At 42.0% G+C, this 22,977-nt stretch overlaps 1 protein-coding gene across 1 annotated transcript; it reads left to right on the top strand.

Annotated features, from left to right (window-relative positions):
• Positions 1-920: 920 nt before the first annotated feature.
• Positions 921-22,678, top strand: ckmt2b (creatine kinase, mitochondrial 2b (sarcomeric)). The gene is made up of 10 exons (XM_084694277.1): positions 921-1,060; positions 2,930-3,088; positions 3,423-3,621; positions 5,305-5,400; positions 5,648-5,869; positions 20,275-20,360; positions 21,253-21,376; positions 21,986-22,120; positions 22,221-22,346; positions 22,430-22,678. Exons 2-10 carry the CDS (start codon positions 2,946-2,948, stop codon positions 22,544-22,546), a joined length of 1,248 nt encoding a protein of 415 aa, XP_084550403.1. The 5' UTR covers positions 921-1,060; positions 2,930-2,945; the 3' UTR covers positions 22,547-22,678.
• The last annotated feature ends 299 nt before the right edge of the window (positions 22,679-22,977 follow it).

The following is a 22,977-nucleotide window of genomic DNA, read 5'->3' as shown; positions in this document are numbered from 1 at the left end:
CTACTGTCCTTACCACCTTCTCCCCTTTCTTTCTCCCTCCCTCCCCCACAGGTCTTAATGTAATCTCTAGTGGAAGTGTGTGTGTTGGGGGGGGGGGGGGGGGGTTCTTCCACAACATGGGTAAGGGGTATTATGTTAGAACAGCCAACACAGCTGATTTTACTACATACCAGTGTTTGTGAGTGTAAGTAAGCAGTTGGCAGTGTGACAAAGAAAGTACAGAAGTGTACACCAGCAGGCATGGTTCACATAACTACTGAACAGAAGTGCATGAGATATAGATCACCTTGAGTCCCCAGGGGATCAGTGCCATGAGTATACTGAGAAGTAAACCAAGTTCACCTCAAAACTTCAAATGCTTCCATGACAGACACAGGACCAACTAACACAACATCTAGATTACTGCAGAGGGTTAGCCAACCCAACACTAGACCACTGCAGAGGTTACTTAACCCAAAACCTAATGCAGTAGGTCAAGGTCAGGGTTAGTTAATCCAACTAGACTACTGCAGAGGGTTAGGTTTAACTACCCCAACACTACTGTACAGGGTAGTTTAACCGAGGGTTAGCGAATCCAATACCCAGACCACCAGGCAAGAAACTATTTTAACCTACATACAACACAACATATAAAATAACCCAGAGAGAGGCAAGAAGGAAGGGAGAGAAAAAGAGAGAGAAGTTTGATTTAGTTCAAGGGCATGTGGAAGAGTGACATTGGGGGTTGGGAAGGCAGACATGCTGACTGATAACAGAAAGAGGATTGGCTATCTCCCGTATTGCTAATCCTAAACCTGGAACACAGATCTACCTCTCTCTTTCTTCTCTGTCTGTCTCTATCTTTTTCTCCCTCTCTCTTGGGCTCTTTTTCTCTGTCTATGTCTCTCTCCCTGTGTCTCTCACTCCCCACCCCCTCCTCTCTTCTCTTTTTCTCGCTCTCTTTTCAACTCCCTCCCTGGCTCCTTCTCATCCTCTCTCTCTGAACGTCTTCATTCTGACGATCAAGTCTGTCAGGACTAGACTGCTGGAGACAAACCTCCCTTTTCCCTCCACTCTACAGGTGAGAAAACATCCTCTCTCCTCAAAACACCCTTTCCCTCCTCTCCTGTTCTATTTCTCACGTCCCCCTTTTCCCTCATCTTCTTTTGTCATCTCCTCATCCCATTTCCCCACCTCTCCTATTCTCTCTCCTCCTGTCCCCCGCTCTATCTCTTGATGTGTGGTTCTTTAGGTAGTGTGGTATTAACATACTTCATACTAGGTAGTATTGTATTAGCAAACAATATAATATTCGGTTGAGGGGTATTAGCCAACCGGCTTTATATTTAGGTAGTGTGGAGAGAAAGTGCTTCTTGTCTGAGTTTGTCTAGATGGAAGCTTATGGAAACTTATAATCTTCTTACCGAGGCTCAGTGGTCATGATTCTGCTCTAGTCCTGGTAGTCTAGTCCTGTAGAGGTACTCCTGGTTAAATATCAGACCTAAGATGACACAATCACAGCCGAACTGTATGTGTTTTTGAGATCTCATTCTACTTATTATATTTTACAATATCTACACTCTCTACTCTAAAATCTAGCCTTGTTTCAACTATACTCACATTCTGAACCTTCTCATAGGCACCCTCAACCAATATGTTGCCCTCTTCTAACCCTGACCCAGTATTTTTCAGTAGCCCTCAACTGAAAAATACTCCAAACCCTAACCTTAAATATAAGAATAATCTTTCTAACCATAATACTAACAGTTAGGGAATGCTGTTAATTGCTGAGCTCCTGTGTCTACCCCTCCCCCATGCCCTCCTCTTTACCCATAGAGTATCCTCAACTGATGTCCTCCTCTTGACCTTCTGTCCATCATCTCACCCTACACATTTCTCACTCCCCCTCTCTTCCTTTATTTTGTGAATCTCATAGCTTTTCTCCATTTCTGTCTACCTATGTCTCTTAACCTTCATCCCTCTCCTTCTTCTATTGTCTTTTCCTTTTCTATGCCAATCTCCATCTGTTTCTTCTACTCCTCTCCTTCTTGCCCTATGTCTCTGGTTGTCCTCTCTAAGCCCGGTTGATCGGTTGAGAATGTCAGACAGGATAATGCGCTGGCTAGCTGATTGACAGGCCAGTGTGCCAGGCCAGGGTGCCAGGCCATGGTTGGCACTGAGGAGAAAGCTCACCTAATGCTGCTATTTATACTGAACTGTTGTCCTTCCTGAAGCAATTATCAGTTAAACAGACACCCTATCTAATTTGTGGCCAACTGAATGAGAGGAAAGAGGGAGGGGAGAGGGAGAGGAAGGAGGGGCTGGATAAAAAGGAATAGCAGTGTGCCATGACATCCTGGTGAGGTGACCTTGTGTCTGAGTTGTCTGTGACACCGCCTGGACACCACTCTCTCTCCTCCCCCCTTTTCTTTTTCTATCTCTCTCCCTTTCCCCTCCTTTTTCCTCCTCCTCACCTAGGAGTAGATACCTCTCTATCTTAGATGACACCCCTTGCATATCTGACCACCCCCCTCTGATCTGTACATCTGATAACTCTCTGTCCATAAGGGAATGTGTCAGGGACTGTGTGTGTGTGGGGGGTGGGTGGCAGTGCGTGAGCTGGCAATGTTCAGTGGTGGCTCTGCCCACAGAGCTACAAACCACGCTGCTCTATATTTACACATGCTTCCACAGCTCTGGAACGATTATAGAACTCTGCTGACATATGAATCCCAGCAGCTCAAAGAAGCTCCGTAAGACCCTGTCCCTCTTTTGCCCTCTCTGTAAAGGTCATCTCAGTCTGCATTTCTTTTTTTACTTAGTGAAGGTTCTCTGTCAACTGACTTGTAATACACAGAGGAACTTGGCGATCCGTAGACTGGTTACAGTGCTTTTGCCCACTTCCTCTTCATGGCTGACTTGATATTGACCAAAAACTGCGGTGTCACAGTCCCTCAGAAATTACCATGGCAAGCTCCTTCAGACGTATGATGTTTGGGCGTGGCACGGCAGTGGTGCTGGCGAGCCTTGGTGCAGGCACTTTGGCGTCGGGATACCTTCTGTCTGACACAGCCGCCGCTGCTGAGAAGAGGAAACTCTACCCACCCAGGTGTGTTTCCCTCCTCTTCTTCCCTCCATCATCTTCCCTCTTCCTCTTTCTATCTTTTCCTCCCCCTCTCTCTATTTGTCCTCTCTCTGTTACCCTCTCTGTGTCAGAGGACAGGTCACCACACTGCTGTCTGCCAGCCTGGCCTTGTGTCCCTTGATTTATGGTCCTGACAGAAACAGAAGACACAGCCTTGGTTCCTTCCTGCCACCACCTTCACTATGAACAGTCTCCTCTCCCTCCCCCTGTACCACCCCCCCACTCTCTCCCTCACACCCTCCATCTGTGCCACCACTCCCTCCCTTTGCACTACCCCCTCACTCCAACACCCAATTAGTGCGGATTTTCCTGACCTGAGGAAGCATAATAACTGCATGGCAGCAGCTCTGACCCCATCCATCTATGGTCGACTGAGGGACAAGCTAACCCCCAACAATTGGACCCTGGACCAGTGCATCCAGACGGGAGTGGACAACCCCGGGCACCCCTTCATCAAGACCGTGGGCATGGTGGCAGGGGACGAGGAGAGCTATGAGGTGTGTGTTCAGTTATTTGTGAAAGACGGGGTGCATAGTTTTTATCTGTGGTGTCCCTTACGGAAAGAAAATATATTTACCAATATATGATTTGAAATACATTTTAATATATTGTTAATATATTATTTTCCACTACATTGACCAATATATTATATATGGAAATACATGGGACAATATATTGATGATAAACATATTACTAATATATTATAAACTATAATATATATTCATGTAATATATTGCAATATATTGCAGAATACAGCAATGATTGCCGTTTTCCATATATTGCAATATATGGAACATTAATATATAATATATGTGGTTATATATCCCAAAATATATGCAATTATGTATTCATAAATAACCACCATAATCTATGCCGCTTTATATGGGAAAAACGTATGGGTAATTTTTGTAAACATATAGTGTCACATGTATGCTTCATATATGGTATAATATATTTAAATATATGTAAAGATATATTGTACAATGCATGTGTACATATATGAGAACATGCACATACAATGTACAGACATATATGGTGATATTTACATTTAGTCATTTAGCAGACGATCTTATCCAGTGACTTACAGTAAGTTACAGTAAGTACAGGGACATACCCCGAGGCAAGTAGGGTGAATTGCCTTGCACAAGAACACAGCTTCATTCTTGCGCTTCCGGGAATCGAACCGGCAACCTTCTGATTAAAAGCCTGATTCCCTAACCGCTCAGCCATCTACAAGGTATTCTAATAAGGTTGTCAACGGCAGTACCACCTGCTAAGTGAAAATTTGCCCCCAAAAACGTTAATGCCATAAGATTGACATTTATTTATATATGCCTGAATTAGAGCTGTTTGAGCTTGGACCAAATGTGACTATGATTGCCATAGGAGAAACGTCTTATTTTGTTATTGAGTAACTGAACACTGCAAATTCTAGATCTTGGAATGGCTCAATTGGATGAGAGGTTGTGCTGGTAATCGAAGTGTTCCAGGTTCAACTCCAGGCATTTGCGTTTTAGATTTTTTTACAAAACAGTTTCTAGTTTTCTGGGTAATCCCGGTGTAACTATCTATTATGTCAATTTTACAATATTTTGCCATTTTGAAGGAGGAATTCGCCATTGCTGCTTGCAGCTATATTTTTTACATATAATTCAAATATATTCTACCATATGTTAAACATACATGTGACACTATATATTTACATATATTACAAATACATTTTCCCATATAATATATATCGGAATACATTATGGTGGTATTTATAGATATAAAATTGCATATATTTTGGGATATATAAACACAGTATATATTAATGTTGAATATGTTGCAATATATGAAAAACGGCAATCTGCCGTATTCTGCAATATATTGCAATATATTACATGAATATATATTATAGTTTATAAAATATTAGTAATATATTTATCATCAATACATTATCCCATGTATTTCCGTACAATATAATTATTAAATCCCATATATGGACATATATTGCCTAATATATCACATCATATTTTCCAATATACTGCAATATAATTTCCTTCCGTAAGGGACTGTACATTGATATCAGATGTTCTAGGAGTCTTTCTCCCCACCTTGCACTTTCACCTCATCTCCCCTTTTCTCACATTCTTTCTCCCCCCCCCATACCAATCCTCCACCCCATCGTTCCTCTCTAGGTGTTTGCTGACATCTTTGACCCCGTCATCAAGGACAGACACAATGGCTATGACCCTTGCACCATGAAGCACCCCACTGACCTGGACGCCTCCAAGGTCAGAGAGCCTCTCCCGTTAACATAACCCCTCACCTCACCACATATAACACTACATACTAATAACAATAATCCTAATAATACACTTTATTTGGGGGACTCCTTTTAAAACACTCAAGCACTCAAACACTCAAACCACATAAAATGGGCCTAGATAGGTGAGCTAAAAGTGGAGGTTAAAAATAAGTGTTAAATCAGACAGTTGCTTGACTTTACTAAAAATACATATCTTCTCCTCTCCTTCTCAGATCACATCGGGGATGTTTGATGAGCGCTACGTGCTGTCATCTCGTGTGCGTACTGGGCGGAGTATCCGAGGCCTGAGCTTGCCCCCAGCATGCACGCGTGCGGAGCGGCGTGAGGTGGAGCGTGTGTGTGTGCAGGCCCTATCCGGCCTTACAGGAGACCTTGCTGGACGCTACTACAGCCTGGGGGAGATGACCGAGAGAGAACAACAGCAGCTTATTGATGTGAGACACACATGCACTCTCACAGACACTGCACGCACACATACACATGCATACACACACATCCACTCACATATACACATGCACCAATAAATGCACACATACGCACATGCAAACATACCTGTGCACACACACGCACACACAAGACAAACCTGCGGCATTTGGTTAATGTGATTTTACATTACCGCAGACACACACATTCTCAGACACAATGTTAATTTTGGCAATCATTTTTATAAATAATACTTTGGGTGCCTCATTTATCAAGCCATTTGCACCTGTTTCCAGGCGTTAATTGTTCGCAAAGACTGACTTAACAATGAACATTGCAGATTGCCAGCCACATGAGTGAGAACAGGCAAGTTGCGCTTTCAATATGCGTTCGTGGGAGGGTCATGGGGAAAGTGGGAGGGTCGTGGGGAAAGTGGGAGTTCCACCTAAAAAGGTGGGAGGATACTTGTAAAGTGCGCCTAATTATATATTCTGCGGTATTTACAAAGTCTGCCAGTAAGAATGTGCCTCTATTCTCCGGGGGAAATTCTCCATCTCTTAAAAGCAGGTCTTAACCAGGAGCGCATTTTATTTTCCTGTGTGTACAAATGTATGTACCTTATTCAAGCAGCAGTGATCCGAGCAAGGTGAAGACATAGGACAATTTTTTTTCCGAGGGTGTGGATGTTCTTCATGTTCCTATTCTTCATGTTTTGGTTACCCGCAATGTTTTTGGGGCTATCTCGTTGTTTATGATCATTGACCTATGTACTTTTGTAAAGCTCTCTCTTGAAAGTCGCTTTGGCGTCTGCTAAATTAATACATGTAAATGTTCTGCCCTGTAATATGTTCAGGTTTGCTGTTACTTCATGCACGTCACTACATTTAAGCTTGCGCTTTCTTTTTCCCATAGGAACATCCATAGAAAGATCTGTAGAAACATGCAAGCCCATTGTTCTTTTAGAGGCGCGCAAATTACGCTTGAGGGCGGATTATGCGCTGATTGCCTAATGGGTGTCAGAGGCCTGTTCCATAAAGCCAGTTTACCGAATAAGCCAGACTAATGTCAGTTAGTCGGACTCATTTCTAGTTCATTCGGTTCCATAAAGCTAAGTCAAAGTAGTTCAAACTCGATTACTATGGCAATTTAGGCTGCGAAACTAGTCTGGTCCAGGGCAGGCTAAGGCTGTGTTCGAAATCTTAGATAGCTGTTTAATCCTTGATCTCTTACTAGACAGGTGTCTAACTAGACAGGTCTTTTCGAGGGAAGGTATCTCCAAAACTGTAGATTTCGAACAGTCTATTAAGACAGGATGTAGGTCATCGCGCTGCGTGTACTTGTGGTTGGTCTAGCGCGCTCTGTCAGACGGCAGTCAATTGCATTGAGTTTATTGTCACGCAAGTTTATTGTCACACAAAGTCAAGTTAGACTGTATTTAAACTTGTGTTTAATATAGGCTCAATAGCTCATAACATTTGTGTTTGTATTTCACTCATTTGATAGGATTATGATAAAACGCAGCAACTAGCTAGTGTCTGCACTGCATGATACTAGCTACGTTATCGAAAAGTCAGAGCAAATTTACAAATGAGGAGTTTCATCAATAAAATAAGAACATTTTCAGCAACTACACTGCCCACATCTCGTTACATTTTAATTCAGATGCTGATTTACAAGTATCGTTTAGCTGAAATATGAAGTGGAAAACTTTCTGGGTAATACCTGCCGCCATTGAGACAGCAAGGCAGCTCAAATGCTCTCTTGAAAAATGACCGTTATGTGACGTATTTCAAGGTATCTTATTAGAGCGGAAGAGAAGGTTTAAGACATTTCGAGCGTGATTTGGTGCTTAACCAGACACCTTCCTGTAACATTGACCCAACGGGAAAACGATGATTTACCACAGATATTCTCATTTTCTTAATGTCATCAGTTCAAAATGTTCAACATTGATAGAAATCAACTTAAATAGCCTACATAGGCTACAACATTTAGCCTAATGCACTAAACGATGATGAACAATGATTTGATACACACCACGTTAAATGTAGCCTATGGCTATGGCTGGCGCCGGTAAATTAGCCGTGCGCTACCCTTGTCCAAACCCGACCACACTTATCCTCGTAGTAAACACGCGCCGCTGCTGTTTTTCCGGGGATATTAACTTGATCCAGGGTCACCAAACTGACCATAGTGCTGTCAATATATCTGGGGACGATAAGATATCACGCTTCAACATCTCCAAACTATGCGATAAAATCTCAATTTGACTGTTTACCAGTGGTGTAAAAAGTACCCAAAATCCATACTTGAGTAAAAGTAAAGATACCTTACTGGAAAATGACTCAAGTAAAAGTAACCTTTTAGAATACTACTTGAGTAAAAGTCTTAAAGTATCTGATAAGTAAAAAGTACAAGTAAATGCTGTTAATAACAAAGCAAAGGGTCAGAATTTTGAGAATTATGGAGTTTATTCCGACTAGAATGAGCATACCTATAAACTGGGCCTTATTTGAATACAATTTGAACACACTAGGCAATACTAAAGCAGCACCGAAAGTAACAACCCAGTCATTACTTATAACTGAAAAATGTTGTGTTCATCTTCTAAAGAAGGTATGCATAAGGCACAACCTGAGAGCAATAACCTGGCGATCTGATACAAAGCCATAGCATTACATCAGGATCATCAGTTTAACGAGCAAGTTATCAGTACAGTGACTGTGAAATACTTTCAGCAACATGCACTCACATCCCTAGAACAATATCATTACTAGCAGCTATCTTGCTCCACACTGCTACGTTACTGTAGTGTACTTTAGATTGTCACCATTCTAGCTAGTGCTAGCTAGCTAGCTAGCTAGATACCTCGCCAGAGATGTAATACTAAATATAGCTGCAAGCAGCAATGTGGTGGCCAAGCAGTCAAATGACCCATAAACACTTAAGAAATCCTCAGAACAGGGTTCCGAGTGCATGCAGCAAGTTTGGTGTGAATCCATCAAAGATTTGCTGAGATACGACCCAACTTCCTGTTGGCTGGCTTAATGGCACATTTTGACTGCCTGTACAGGGCAAACGGTTCTGAAAATCAAAAAATCATGTGAAACCCTTTGTGAGGCTTGGTCTGAAGATACTCTCTGCCAAATTTGGTGAAGATTGGACAACATGTGTAGGAGGAGTAAAGAAAAAACGTTTTTCAATGAATTCAAAATGGCGGCCGGATCAGTTCGGCGACTATCACAAGTTACCATGTATCACATACGGGATGTCCCAACATATCATGAGACAAAGACATCACTTAATAAAAGCAAACAAATCAACAGTTATTGGCCAAAACACATTTTTGCTTCCTGCGGCCACGCCCAGTGATCACGTGACACCAAATTAATTGGACAGCCTCAGATGAGGGTTCCGAGTCATCATAGTAAGTTTGGTGTTGATTTCTCAAAGATTAGCTGAGATATGACCCAACTTCCTGTTTGGTTGCTTTGTTGCCGATTTTGATTGGCTTTACCGGACAAATGGTTTTGAAAATCGAATATCTTCTGTGAGGGTTGGTCTGATGATAATGAGTGCCAATTCTGGGGAAGATTTGAAAAAAATAGAAGTAGTTGAAGCGAAAAACCGTGTTTCCTTAAAATTCAAAATGGTGGAAAATCTATATAACCGGAAATTGACGTCATAGGTTGTGTTGAACTCGTCTTGATCCAGGGAATCCAATGGGGCAGAGGGCAATACGGATCCGTATTGACCGGCGAGGAGGGCAGTACGTGGCTGGCATGACTACCCATTAGCCAATCAGAAAGCTTGTACCGTCGTTGCCATATAATAAAGAATAATAATAATCTTTGTAGGTTATTTGCTAACTTTAAATATTATATACAGATCTTACCCAGCGGTGAAAGAACATGACTACAGTCTACAAGGTTGTGCTGGTGGCATTAAATGAAGAGGTCATGGGGTTTCTCCTTTTTTGATTGAGACCTGTATACTTTTGCTTCGATTATTGTTGTGTCCCCTTCGTTGTTGGTCTTAATGTTTTGGATATATCCTTCCACTGCATATTGCAGTCCATTTTGCCTTGATCTGGAGGATATTGCAAAGATATTACTCCAAAAAGAATCACTGACACTGACAGACAATGTTGTGCATGAACGAGTTCAAAAGACGTAGCAACAGTAACTAAAGGCGCGGGAAAAGGCTTTTGCAAACGGTCAAAGCGCGGACCACTGATTTGCCAAACCTGCTTGCAGTCTGTGTTCTACCACAGTCCTCGACGTTTGGTCTCATAACTCTCATGATTAATTTTTTTTCTAAACATGATTCGATTTTGTAACGAGTAACGAAGGTTTCAGGGGAAATGTATCGGAGTAAAAGTATCAGTTTTCTTTGCAAAATGTAGCGAAGTAAAAGTAAACAGTAAAAGTAAACAGAAACATAAGTAGTAAAGTACAGATATCCAAAAAAACGACTTGAGTACAGTATCCAAGTATTTCTACTTCGTTACAATACAACAATGCTGTTTACCACCACCTGCTGGATGTTTTGTTGAACTCTTCTCATGTCAGAGTAGAGATCGTCGCCCGAGTCGTCTTTCGGCTTTCTCTCATCAATGTAACTTTCCTAAATTATTTAGACATGTAAACGTCCATATATGTTTATGAAATTTGACGCGTAGATTGTTTGGTATGCCTAAAATAATATTACTTACACTTTGCTAGCGATTGCAAAAGAAAATGGTGGCAAAAAAACGGAAACTGGGTGTCCAAACCCCGTTCGGATTTGGACAATAGTGGTTTACAGCGGTCGGGATTGGACACAGTGACGCTAGATGACAACACAGGTTATTTATTTGAATGAAACACAGTCAGGAACATGAAATAACGTTCCCCAAAGTGGCCCCATTGCCAGTAAACTAAAGTAGACCATAAATGTTTTGCTCCGTTTTTCTTTCAATTCCGTAGGTAACCTAACTTAAACTAATCCGAAGTCAGATTTCAGTTAACTCTATTAGTTTTCTCACAAATCCAGTTTTTATGCGTGATTTTAGGTAACTATTTGAAACGTTCCACCGCTTGAAGCTTTGAGTTTTGTGGCACCGAGAGGCTGTCAAGCTCACTTTAAGAACGCCATTGTTCTACGTCACAAAGCTCTGCTTCTAGCCAGGGCGGGAAATATGACTTACATTTGTCATTTAGCAGATGCTCTTATCAGATTCTCTGCTCTTATCCAGACTTACATTCTTTGTACATTGTGAGCTAATGCGGTGTCCAGTACTTTGCTAAAAATAATTATGTTAAATCGAGACCACAAATGTGCAAATGTTTGTCACTTTTAGCATTACTGCTGTAATGTAAATTTTTGGCCACTTGGGAGTGTATTTACCGTTGAACAGGGTGTGCTTGTTGTGACATTGCCCATTATTTTCAAATAACTTGATTTGAACACGTCTGTTTGTTTATGATGCACAAAAAGTATACACTAATTGTATTAGGAATAATATATGTTATTTATAGGGATATGAAACTTGTGGTCCAAAATGTAGTCATTGCCTGTGAAAAAAAACGACAGGTTGATTGCTCTCGGAGGACAATTGGGCACCTCTGCATCCATGGTGAAGGTTCAGGGGAGCAACTTTTATCTATTACTTCTATACTATATGACGGTTTGTCTTAACAGAGTGTCACCTGATGACAGGGCCCCCTGTCTCACATCACCAAACTGTACTACTTTTAATCCTACCTGTATCTTCTTTTATATACATAGTCCGTTTTAATATTGCAAAGCTAAGTCTGTCCGTGCCACACAGGCCCACTTGATCAGACCACCCAATGCTAAAACCAAACAAATGACTACTTACCCAATACAGCCTGAATTTTACATACCCATCGCAAGACTACAAACCTATTTATAAATCCTAACGTCATTCTCGTAATAATCTGTGAGTAATGGGTATTCTACCACTGAGCTGGCTACTCTGTCATCTTCCTCCGCTTCATAATCTATTAAGAACCCATCTTTCCCATTAAAACTAACTACTCTGCCTGGCCACCAACATACACTATCGTCCTCACTGCTAATAAACATATGCGCTATTCTTTTCCCTACAAGATCCTCTGCACTAACCGGTATTAATACTAGTTTATTTTCCTGGTATTCGGTCCATAAGGGCAACCAGTACTTTTTTCTATAGCCATCATATTTTATTTTGAACAAAATGTCATCTTTTGTTCTTTTACAATCTAACACTGTCCCATTAAACCACCTATCTAACCCACTCTCTACATACAAATGTTTAACTCTTACAGGGCCGGCCCGAGCCTTTATGGGGCCTTAAGCAGAATTGATTTGGGGGGCCCTCGGCGTCGCCAATTATTATAATTATTTTCTTAATTACCGTATTTATTCAATTAAACTTTGATTAATTGGTGCGCCGTTTATTCGAGGGCGGCGTTTATTTGAGGGCGACGTTTAATCTAAGAAATATGGTATTCTAGGCTGTCTGCGCTAGCATGCTAATGTGTTAGTTTGCTACATTAAATGTTCGTACAGATAGTTTGAACAGTACGGTCTTCTAAATCACCGATTAAGCAACAATCTAATGTCAATGTTAGTTAGACTAGCTAGCTCTATCTCATCTGCTTTTTGTTAATGCTGATTTGCAAGGAATGCAAGAAACAGCTAGATAGCGAAAACACCTAGACTACCTACTGTAGCCATGTAAACTAGTTTAGCTTGCTAACGCAAGAGCACCTGCTTCTCTCCAGCTCTTTCAATAGATAATCTAGACAGGCGTTAGCAATACGCTAGACTACTATTCGTTTTCTGGCATTTTTTTTCGTAAGCTTCCCATCTAATGTCTATTCCCTTCTAGCTAGAGTCATTTGCTAAGTAAAGTAGCTATGATTAGATATTTGAAACGCAACAAAACAAATGATCTAAGATGGGTCCTCTGTGGATGTCTACATCCTCAAATAGAGTGAACTCACCCATCATAAACTGCGTGCTGTCTGCCTGCCACTCTCTAAGCTTTATAACAAGCGTTCTACACCTATCATTCATTGCTGATACATGTTCTTTCTTGGAAAGAACTCTCCAGAACGGTTCTCTAACCTGTTTGGAGATGATCCCTAATGCCCTACAACCTGCTATAAACTGATTAATATTAAGGTCAGCATGGACAGCCTGAACTAACCTGTTCTCATTATGAGATAACCGTGTAAATTCCAACAAGTCAGGGTAAAGATAGTAAACTCCTGCTGCATTAGAAAAGGACGTGGACCTTAAAATTCCAGTGCCAGATTTCTCAGTGGCGTTCTTAGCTACATTCAGGCTTACTTAGCATTCGATTCAATGCGTTTGCTACCGGGTTCCAGGGTATTTGACAGTTGGTTAGCCTGGGCCAAAAACGCGTTCTATTGTCCTCCCTTGGTGATTCACACATTCTACTGATGCTAGTTTCAGGCAGGATACGTTAGCTTTGCTAATAACTGTTAGCGACAACATCATACTACAGCTTGCGGCTGGGATGAACATCAGATCGGAACAGCACCTCTTTTTAGCAACAGCTTCATAGCAAATCCTGCTTTACATTAGGTGCGTTCGACATGACCCGACTTCGTTGTGGCGCTGCAGCCGGCTGCTGGTGGCTGACTTGAAACAAGCTGTGTCTACCGCGCACTTGTGCACTTCGAGCACTGACTTTCAGTACTTAGGGCGCTTCACTCACAAAACCTGCAGAATTCAGTGCACCGAAAGTACCCGGATGGCGCACTGCAAACGGTCCAAAAAAACAGTGTACATGGACACTACTCGCCCTAAACGGGTGCCATCTTGCCTACGTGGCGGAAAAGGAGGAGCCCTTTCGGCAGCTTTTTTCATTTAAGTGGAGAAGCGTGTTCATTTTGGCAGGTTTTGCGGGTGTCGCGAGCAGCTTTGCGTCCGTCACTTCAACCAAGTGTTTAACGTAAGTGTTCCATTTGAGACAGCACTTATCAGCGATGGAGTGCACTGAATATGTAAGTGCACTGTTTTGCAGTGCACTGTATTGCAGTGTACTTTGTAAAGTGCGCAGTAGTAGACACAGCCACAGTGAATTCTGGTTAGACTTTTTGTCTGACTTGAGACGGGGCCGAGGATACGTCACTGTGACGTCGCCATCAAAGTACCGTGAGTTCGATACGAGAACTGCGGCTGTGTAGCCGAGCGCATTTTCTCAAGAGCAACTGCACGGGTTCAAGTGACGACACAGCTATTTCATGATTGGCCAGACTCACACAAGACAACTTTGACCCATTTTGTAATATCCGGACACCTTCAGTTTCGCCAATGCTCAAAACCTTTTTTTTTTTTTGAACAGTTGCATTGAATTCAAAATTTATGGAAGAAAGGTTATTATTCCGCCTCTTCACTAACGGAAAAACTACGTTTATTAGAGTAAAGTAAGCAACCAGCGCTTAATCAGCCGTGACTAACGTCAACGCAGCAAACCACAAGAAGCTGAAATGTCCGACTTCACAGAGCCGTTTTCAACTCTTCCCCGCTGCAAGCGGCCACTCTCGCCGGTCGTTACATGCAGCCGCAGTCCATGTCGAACGCACCTATTGTCATAGGTTTTCAAAACTGTCCTCTGTGAAATGGTTCAAGCAAATGTGTAATTGAGGGTCGAACTGCACAGGGATCTTGTCATAGACAAACACAGCCCGTCGAGTGTTTGGTTCCTTGGGAAGACTCTGCAAAGTGTCAGGATTCCCGGTACAGCCTGGAACACTGCATTTACTACCGTAGTCCATTTTCTATATCTTGAAAACGTATTAACTTTCTTATTTGTTATTCCTGTGGAACAGAACAGCGCAGCTATAGCTAAAAAAAGTGTCGGAGATCTACGCGACCTCCGTTTATGTTCCTGGATCAGAATACCAGAGGGCGGGTAAATGTTGGGGCGTCACAAGTTGCACTGTTTCAAAAGCTAGCGTTTGCCGGTAGCCTTTCCAAAATTGTAGTGAGAAGTGAACATTTTGATAGGAAAGAGTTTACAATGGACTTTGAGGTTCACTGTATGTCTATTTTACACCCCAAGCTGTCATTTTTCAACTATGACAAGGTCAAATCGGTTTTGCAATCAATCGCCCCATTATTAACACCTTTGAGTCTTTTTGTGTTGTTTATCTCTTTAGGTCCGTGTACGTGAGTTTAATTCCTTATATCCTTATAACGGAACACGCATGAATACGAAAAACGTTTGTCAGTCCGTTTTTTCGTTTTTCTGCAAAAACGGAAAAACGGATTTTGACGTGTTATTTTGTTTTCTCGTTTTTTAAACACAAACCATAAAACAACTTTATATTTGGATTTTTCTCACGTGGGTGGAGGTAAGCGTGAAATGCCTGTCATTGGCCGAATGTGTTGTCAGCACTACCTGTTCTTTCAAAGTAAAAGTTTCCCCCATCTAACTCGATTAGCCTAATATGGGTTATCTATCAGTTACATTTTAGGGTATTCACGTTTATAAACTTGCCAATTAATCTTTATTGACTTGGGAGTTCACCCTTCCAACTTCATTCAATGCACCTAATTTTTTAGGGCCTACTGATATCTACAGGCTAAATAAACTAATGTCAAAATGCTGTAGGCTTAGTTGTGTTTTTCCATTTATATTTGTATTAGTAATATTATAAAATCACATCAATCAATTTTATTGGCCCCTCAGTGTGGTAGTGTTGCTGTAAATTGTTAGCTAACTGATAGTGCTTATAGATCCAACATTCCATTGAACTTCTTTCACACAACTGTAAAAATATAAATGTGCAGAGGAAAATGGAATGTGCAACTGAAATGCAGGGATAGCAGCATGTGAGGTTCTTATGCACTGATGATCCTGTGCACCCTGCTCAGACACAGTTTATGCATGCCGCTAGGCGCTTGACCTATAGGCGGCAGGAGGAGGAGCATGGACCCCTACTCATCAATGGATCGGAAGCGGAGAAGATCAGCTGCTTCTAGTTCCTCGGGGTGAACATCAGCAACGACCTCACCTGGTCTGTTCATACGGACAAGGTGGTCAAAGCGGCCCGTAAGCGCCTCTTCTTCCTGAGGAGACTGAAGAAGTTTGGTATGGACTCAGTCATCCTCATTAACTTTTACAGATGCACTATAGAGAGCATTCTGACCGGTTGCATTACAGTGTGGTATGGGAGCTGCACAGACAGGGACCGCAAGGCCCTACAAAGTGTGGTCCGTTCTGCTGAGTTCATCATCGGCAGGAAGCTCCCAGCCCTACAGGACACCTACCACACACGTTGCCTAAGGAAAGCCTGCAGGATTGTAAGAGACTGTTGCCACCCATCCTTCAGTCTCTTTACCCCGTTGCCTTCTGGCAGGCATTACCGCAGCATCCGGTTGCGCACACGCAGACCGGACAACAGTTTCTACCCAAGGGCCATCAGGCTTCTGAATGGACACGGATGTGGACATTGATTTACTGCACACTAGTCACTTATACTCTGTCACTTTCAGCTACTGGTTGCACTATCAGTAACATTGCACTACTGTACCTCACTGTACCTCGCCACCAGGCTCCTGTATGGTCATTGACATAGTCACTGATCTGCAAATTTGCACTATTGTACTGTACTCCACTTAGGTCAAAATAGGTTATAGGGTTGAAACAGGTTTTATGTGCATTTAGGGTTAGTATAGTGTACTATTTATTGTTATCTGTAATTGAGGAAGTTTTAGTATTAGTATAGTCAATTATTTATTGCTAGCTGTATATTTAGGAAGTTTCACTTATTTAAGCTCAGCATAGATGTAAATTATGTTACGTGTACTTATATGTTATGTTATGCCAGGTGTTTGCGTTGTCTTGTCTTAAGAATTTCAGTGCCCAGTCTAACCTTGTGTTGTTCTGTGTACCTGACAAATAAAAGACTTGAACTTGACCTCCCTGTAGTCTGTCACTGACACAGAGTTTCATGCATTCAAATTTCCCCCCAGTCATCTACACACCATACTCCACTAATTGAATGGTTACTTTTAAGTGTCAAAAATAAGTTGCACTATTAATAATACAAAAGCTGTGTCAAGTTGCATGGGTAGTTTTGATGGAGAACAATCTTCAAGACATGCCACACATCTTTCATTGGATATAGGTTGGGGCTCTCACTGGGTCAAGGATATAGACCTTTTTATTCCTTAGACTAGTGGTCACCAATCCTGTTGCAGGAGAGCTACCTTTGTGTATAGGTTTATCTCCACATGACCTTAGCTTCCGTTACTGAGTGGTTGCACAACTAACTAGCACACACATGGTGTACTTTTCTCTGTTCCTTGTTGCCCTATTAAGTGTTGACATATACAGTTTGTATATAAAAAAGCTCCAAGTTTAACGCCATGTTGCCCTTTTTCATTTGTCTGTAATTAAATTGATTTGAAACCTGAAATGACCCTTCTTCAGAAATGACATTTTTTACAAAGTTTAAGTGCATGAATGTTTGTTTGGATTTCAGAGTTCCTAAATGAATGTAGTATAACTAACACATGTATCTGGATATATGTAAGATACAGTATTTCATGCAGAAAGAGAAGGTGCAGTTAGGTGTTGAAATGTATTTGACTTTGTATGGTACTTGAATGTTGTATCCCAAAGGAACAGAGAAAAGTACACCATCTGTGTGCTAGTTAGTTGTGCAACCACTCACTAACGGCAGCTAAGGCCGTGTGGAGTGAAACCTATACACAAAGGGAGCTCTCCTGCAACAGGATTGGTGAACACTAGTCTAAGGAATAAAAAGGTCAATATCCTTGAGTGACCCAGTGAGAGCCCCAACCTATGTCCAATGAAAGATGTGTGGCATGTCTTGAAGATTGCTCTCCATCAAAACTACCCATGCAACTTGACACAGCTTTTGTATTATTAATAGTGCAACTTATTTTTGACACTTAAAAGTAACCATTCAATTAGTGGAGTATGATGACTAGGGGGAAATTTGAATGCATGAAACTGTGTCAGTGACAGACTACAGGGAGGAGGTCAAGCGCCTAGCGGCATGGACAAGCTGTGTCTGAGCAGGGTGCACAGGATCATCAGTGCATGAGAACCTCACATGCTGCTATCCCTGCATTTCAGTTGCACATTCCATTTTCCTCTGCACATTTAGAATTGCCATGATGTATATATTTTTACAGTTGTGTGAAAGAAGTTCAATGGAATGTTGAATCTATAAGCACCATCAGTTAGCTAACAATTTACAGCAACACCACCACACTAAGGGGCCAATAAAATTGATTGATGTGATCTTATAATATTACTAATACAAATATAAATGGAAAAACACAACTAAGCCTACAGCATTTTGACATTAGTTTATTTAGCCTGTAGATATCAGTAGGCCCGAGAAAATTAGATGCATTGAATGAAGTTGGAAGGGCGAACTCACAAGTCAATAAAGATTAATTGGAAAGTTTATAAACGTGAATACCCTCAAATGTAACTGATAGATAACCCATATTAGGCTAATCGAGTTAGATGGGGGAAACTTTTACTTTGAAAGAACAGGTAGTGCTGACAACACATTCGGCCAATGACAGGAATTTCACGCTTACCTCCACCCACGTGAGAAAAATCAAAATATAAAGTTGTTTTATGTTTAGTTGTTTTAAAACGAGAAAACAAAATAACGTCAAAATCCGTTTTTTCGTTTTTGCAAAAAAACGAAAAAAAGGACTCACAAACGTTTTTCGTATTCATGCGTGTTCCGTTATAACGATATAAGGAATTAAACTCACGTACACGGACCTCTTTACTACGTGTTTAGTCATCTAGACTGATAATGTCTTACTCACTTGCCATTCTTCTTTTATATATCAGATAAAATTAATGCTGCTGGTGAATATTAGGCGCTCATCATGTTAAAGGCCATTCAGGGTTTTCGCTTTTTAAGATAGCTAAATGTATTAGTTTGCTTTGACAAGATCAGCCATTTTAACGGAAATGCACTGAGCAAGAAAAAAAAATCAAATTAGAAAGATGCATGGAGGTAATGACAATTTGTACATCCCTGTAAATGATTGGCCAAAAAGGAAAACAACCAATGCTTCAAGATGACTCCTGTGATAGGTTGTCTGACCAAACATTACAGCATGGTCTTCATCTTTTTTGAACTCAGGGCATAATGAACAGACATTTCGCCGTAATATAATTACAATTCAGTCAAATCAAAGGTTGTCAATTAATTAAAAAAAATTAAAAGACCCTACCCTTCCCTGAGGGTATTCAATCCTGGCCCTTGACCCCTAAATACATCTGGTTTCTCTGTCCCTGTGCTGGCCAATCAAGGAGCACTTCCTGTTTGATAAGCCTGTGTCGCCTCTGCTCACGGCCTCTGGGATGGCCCGGGACTGGCCTGATGCACGCGGTATCTGGTAAGGTCAGGAGAACTATGCCAAATATTGCTCCCCTACTCAGTAATGCGTAGTGCACTCTGCCCGGAGTAATAGTCAACCCTGCCTCAACCTCGGGCAGCCTGCCAAAATAAAGGTGGATGTCCTGTAAAAGGGAGAGCTACTCTCCTGTAGGTTTACACTAACCCTGTTCCTGCAGAGTTACCCTCCAGTAGATTTAGGCCGAATCCCAATAATACCCCTTACACCTAGCCCTTAGTTTACCCCTAGCCCTTGGCCCTCGAAACTGAGGGGTAAGGGCTACATATTCCTAAGAAATGGGACGCCACTTGGTTACGAGTACGTCATCTAGCACGTATCAATATCTCCAAAGCAAGTAGTGTAATGCACTGATATCAAACAAAATTCCCTGCTAATGGAGTTTACTTAAAACTGTAGACATGCTAGTCAGAGAAATGCTGGACTGTTGTGCAAATCAGCACTGTAACATCAGCGTAGCAAACTAGCGATTTTTAGAAAAACGTTTCAATTTGGAAAATGGTTGCAAATATATATGTACAGGACTGTGTAACAAGACTGTCATAATTTGTTATCAATGAATTAAGCCAAAAATATTACATTTATGGGACTCTGGATGATCTGGCTGCCATTGTTGCCGGCGCGCAGTATTCACATAGCCCTCGGTTTCAAGTAAGCTCCCGATCTTACTTGGTTTTAAGGGGGGTATACCCCTTCATCTTAGCCCTACCTATAGCTCAAAGAGAGTATTGGGACACCAATAGCTCTCACGGGAACGCACAAAACTAAGGGTAAGGGGTAAGGGGGAGTATTGGGATTCGGCCTAACTCCAAACTGGTTCCTGGTGTAATACACTCGTGTAGATTTACACTCCAAACTTGTTCCTGGAAAGATACACCCCTGTATATTTCCTGTCTCTGTCTCTCCTGTTTATCCCTGCCCTCACTCCTCCCTCAATCCCTCTGTTTTATTGCTCCATCCCTCCCTTCCCCAGGATCACTTCCTGTTTGATAAGCCTGTCTCCCCCCTTCTCACCTGTGCCTTCATGGCCCGTGACTGGCCTGACGCCAGGGGCATCTGGTACACTGCCTACTGTTATGTGTATAAGTGTCTGTGGGAGTGTGCGCTTTAGTATATGTGTGTGCATGAATGTGTGTCTATAAGTGTATATATGCATGAGTGTCTGTTTAGTTTGTGGTCTTCTACTGGTCTTGTTAATGCTAAAAACAATGTCAACATACCACACAGCCACCCCTGCACTTTCCCTCCTCTCTCTCTCTGGTGGTAGACTGGTTATGCTGGGTACACACAAACATTTTTGGGGGATCTTATAAGATTTTCAAACTGTGAGAGACCACAAACATGAGGACAAAAAATCAAATATTTAACCGTTTTGCTCCTATAGTGTGTGGTGTGCCATGATGTGACAAAGACAGTACACCACACACACAGATTTTCAACCAGTGTCCCGACTGTGAAGACAAGAAGTCTGCTAAATCTCTCGAGACTTCAGAATAAGCATGGCGGACAATATGCAGGAAGATATTACGATGATAGTGTTTGGAATGATTTTTGTCATTCCTCGATTTTCCGTGTAGATTCGGTCACTCTCAACACACCTCACACCAAGGGAAAATCTGATAAAATAATCTGCAGAACCATCATGATAATCGTGACATTACCGAGGATTGTCAGAAGGGGCGAAATCGGCCCGATTATCCTGTGGTGTGTACCCAGCATTACTAGGTGATCTTGAGCTGCATGTTTTGTAGATGAACTACTGTCTGAATATGCAACTTTTTCAATAACCTTGACCAGGGTTTGGGTTAGGGTGTGGCTTTTAGGTTTATGGTTAGGGTGTGACCTGTTGGATTAAATTCAGGGTGTGACCTGCTGATGTGAAGTTGGTTGTTCTAGCACAATAGATATATGAGGCAGAGTTGTATGTCTTATGTAAACCCCCCCACCCCAGGCACAACAACGAGAAGACTTTTCTGATCTGGGTGAATGAGGAGGATCACACCAGGGTCATCTCCATGGAGAAGGGTGGCAACATGAAGAGAGTGTTTGAGAGGTTCTGCAGAGGGCTTAAGGAGGTATAATAAATATATTTAGTGTGAAGGGGTCAATTGTTGGTCAGCTAACCCTTGCCAGGAAGTTTGCAAAAATGTTAATATCATAAAAAACGTTATGCCTCACTTTTTGCGACACACCTAGTTTCAGTTTTCCCAACATATTCCAAATGTACATTTAGTCATTTAGCAGATGCTCTTATCCAGAGCTTACTTACTTACAGTAAGTAGAGGGACATTCCCCCAAGGCAAGGAATGTCAATTGACTTGCCCAAGGACACAACGTCATTTGGTGCAGCGGGAATCGAGCCCAATTGGCTAAACGCTCATGACCCCATCTGTAATTGGGATATGTTGGGAAATGTTCATATTAACTTCAATATTTATGTAGATAAACACTCTCAAACCAAAGTCTTGTACAGCATAAAGCTTGACAATTTATATAAAGTGATGAGGAAGACATTACTTTAGTAGGGGGATAATTAAAAGTATTGAGTTGTCATCTTAATTTGATGGATAAAGGATGCCTTTAGCAGTTAACATAATATTTATAGACATACAGCATAATACTATATGTAGTCTGTGCATAGCGTTGTTTCTGTTCATTATATACACAAATATGTGTGTGCGCAGGTGGAGCGTCTGATCCAGGAGAGAGGGTGGGAGTTTATGTGGAATGAGCGTCTGGGTTACATCCTCACATGCCCCTCCAACCTGGGCACTGGGCTGAGGGCTGGCGTCCATGTACGCCTGCCCAACCTCAGCAAGGTAAACACAGACACACAGATAGTTGGTTGAGAAAGGAAGTAGTTGAGCCATATGTGTGTGTGTGTGCATGTCTCTGTGTGTATCGTGTGTGCGTGTGCAGGACGCTCGATTCTCTAAGATCCTGGATAACCTGCGTCTCCAGAAGAGAGGCACTGGAGGAGTGGACACAGCTGCTACTGGAGACACCGTTGACATCTCCAACAACGACCGTCTGGGCAAATCAGAGGTAGGGAAGAAAGGGGGGGGGATAGGAAGGGAGAAGGGTTTTAGTGACCCATGACGCCTGCATTTGTGGCTCCACTCCTGCAGGTGGAGCTGGTACAGATGTTGATTGACGGCGTAAACTACCTAATCGAATGTGAAAAGAAGCTGGAGAAGGGGCAGGACATCCGAGTCCCAGCCCCAATTACCCAGTTCAAGAAGTAAGCCAGCAGGGCCATCTGGAATTGCATTGGTCCTTCAGCCACTTGTATCTCAGGATTAAATTGGTTGTGCATCAGTGTGAGACTCATAATTGTACAGTCTATTCTACACTTCAATAAAGCTGCTGATGTTCTACTAGGTGTGTGTGTGTTGGCATACCTTTAATTTTACATGAGAATTTGGAATTATGTTAGCCTGGCTGCCAGCCCAACTTAGCCCCACCCACAAAAAAAATTGGTCGGGAAGTTGGGTCTGGGATCGCTCGGTTGGGGAAAACAGGAACAGGAGCTGTTTGGACCAATCAAACTGTCAGGGCGGGCTTTATACGATGATGGACAGATGATCAACAGTAACGTAATCAACCACGTCACCAAAGAGTAGGAGCTGTAGACATCACGCATCACGTGTGTGCTGTAGAGATAGGAAACTGTATG

Source organism: Hypomesus nipponensis, chromosome 28, assembly GCF_054491055.1.
Source record: "Hypomesus nipponensis isolate SF chromosome 28, ASM5449105v1, whole genome shotgun sequence".
Classification (NCBI taxonomy): domain Eukaryota; kingdom Metazoa; phylum Chordata; class Actinopteri; order Osmeriformes; family Osmeridae; genus Hypomesus; species Hypomesus nipponensis.
Note: the sequence above shows the minus strand (reverse complement) of the source record. Positions and strands in the feature narration are given on the sequence as shown.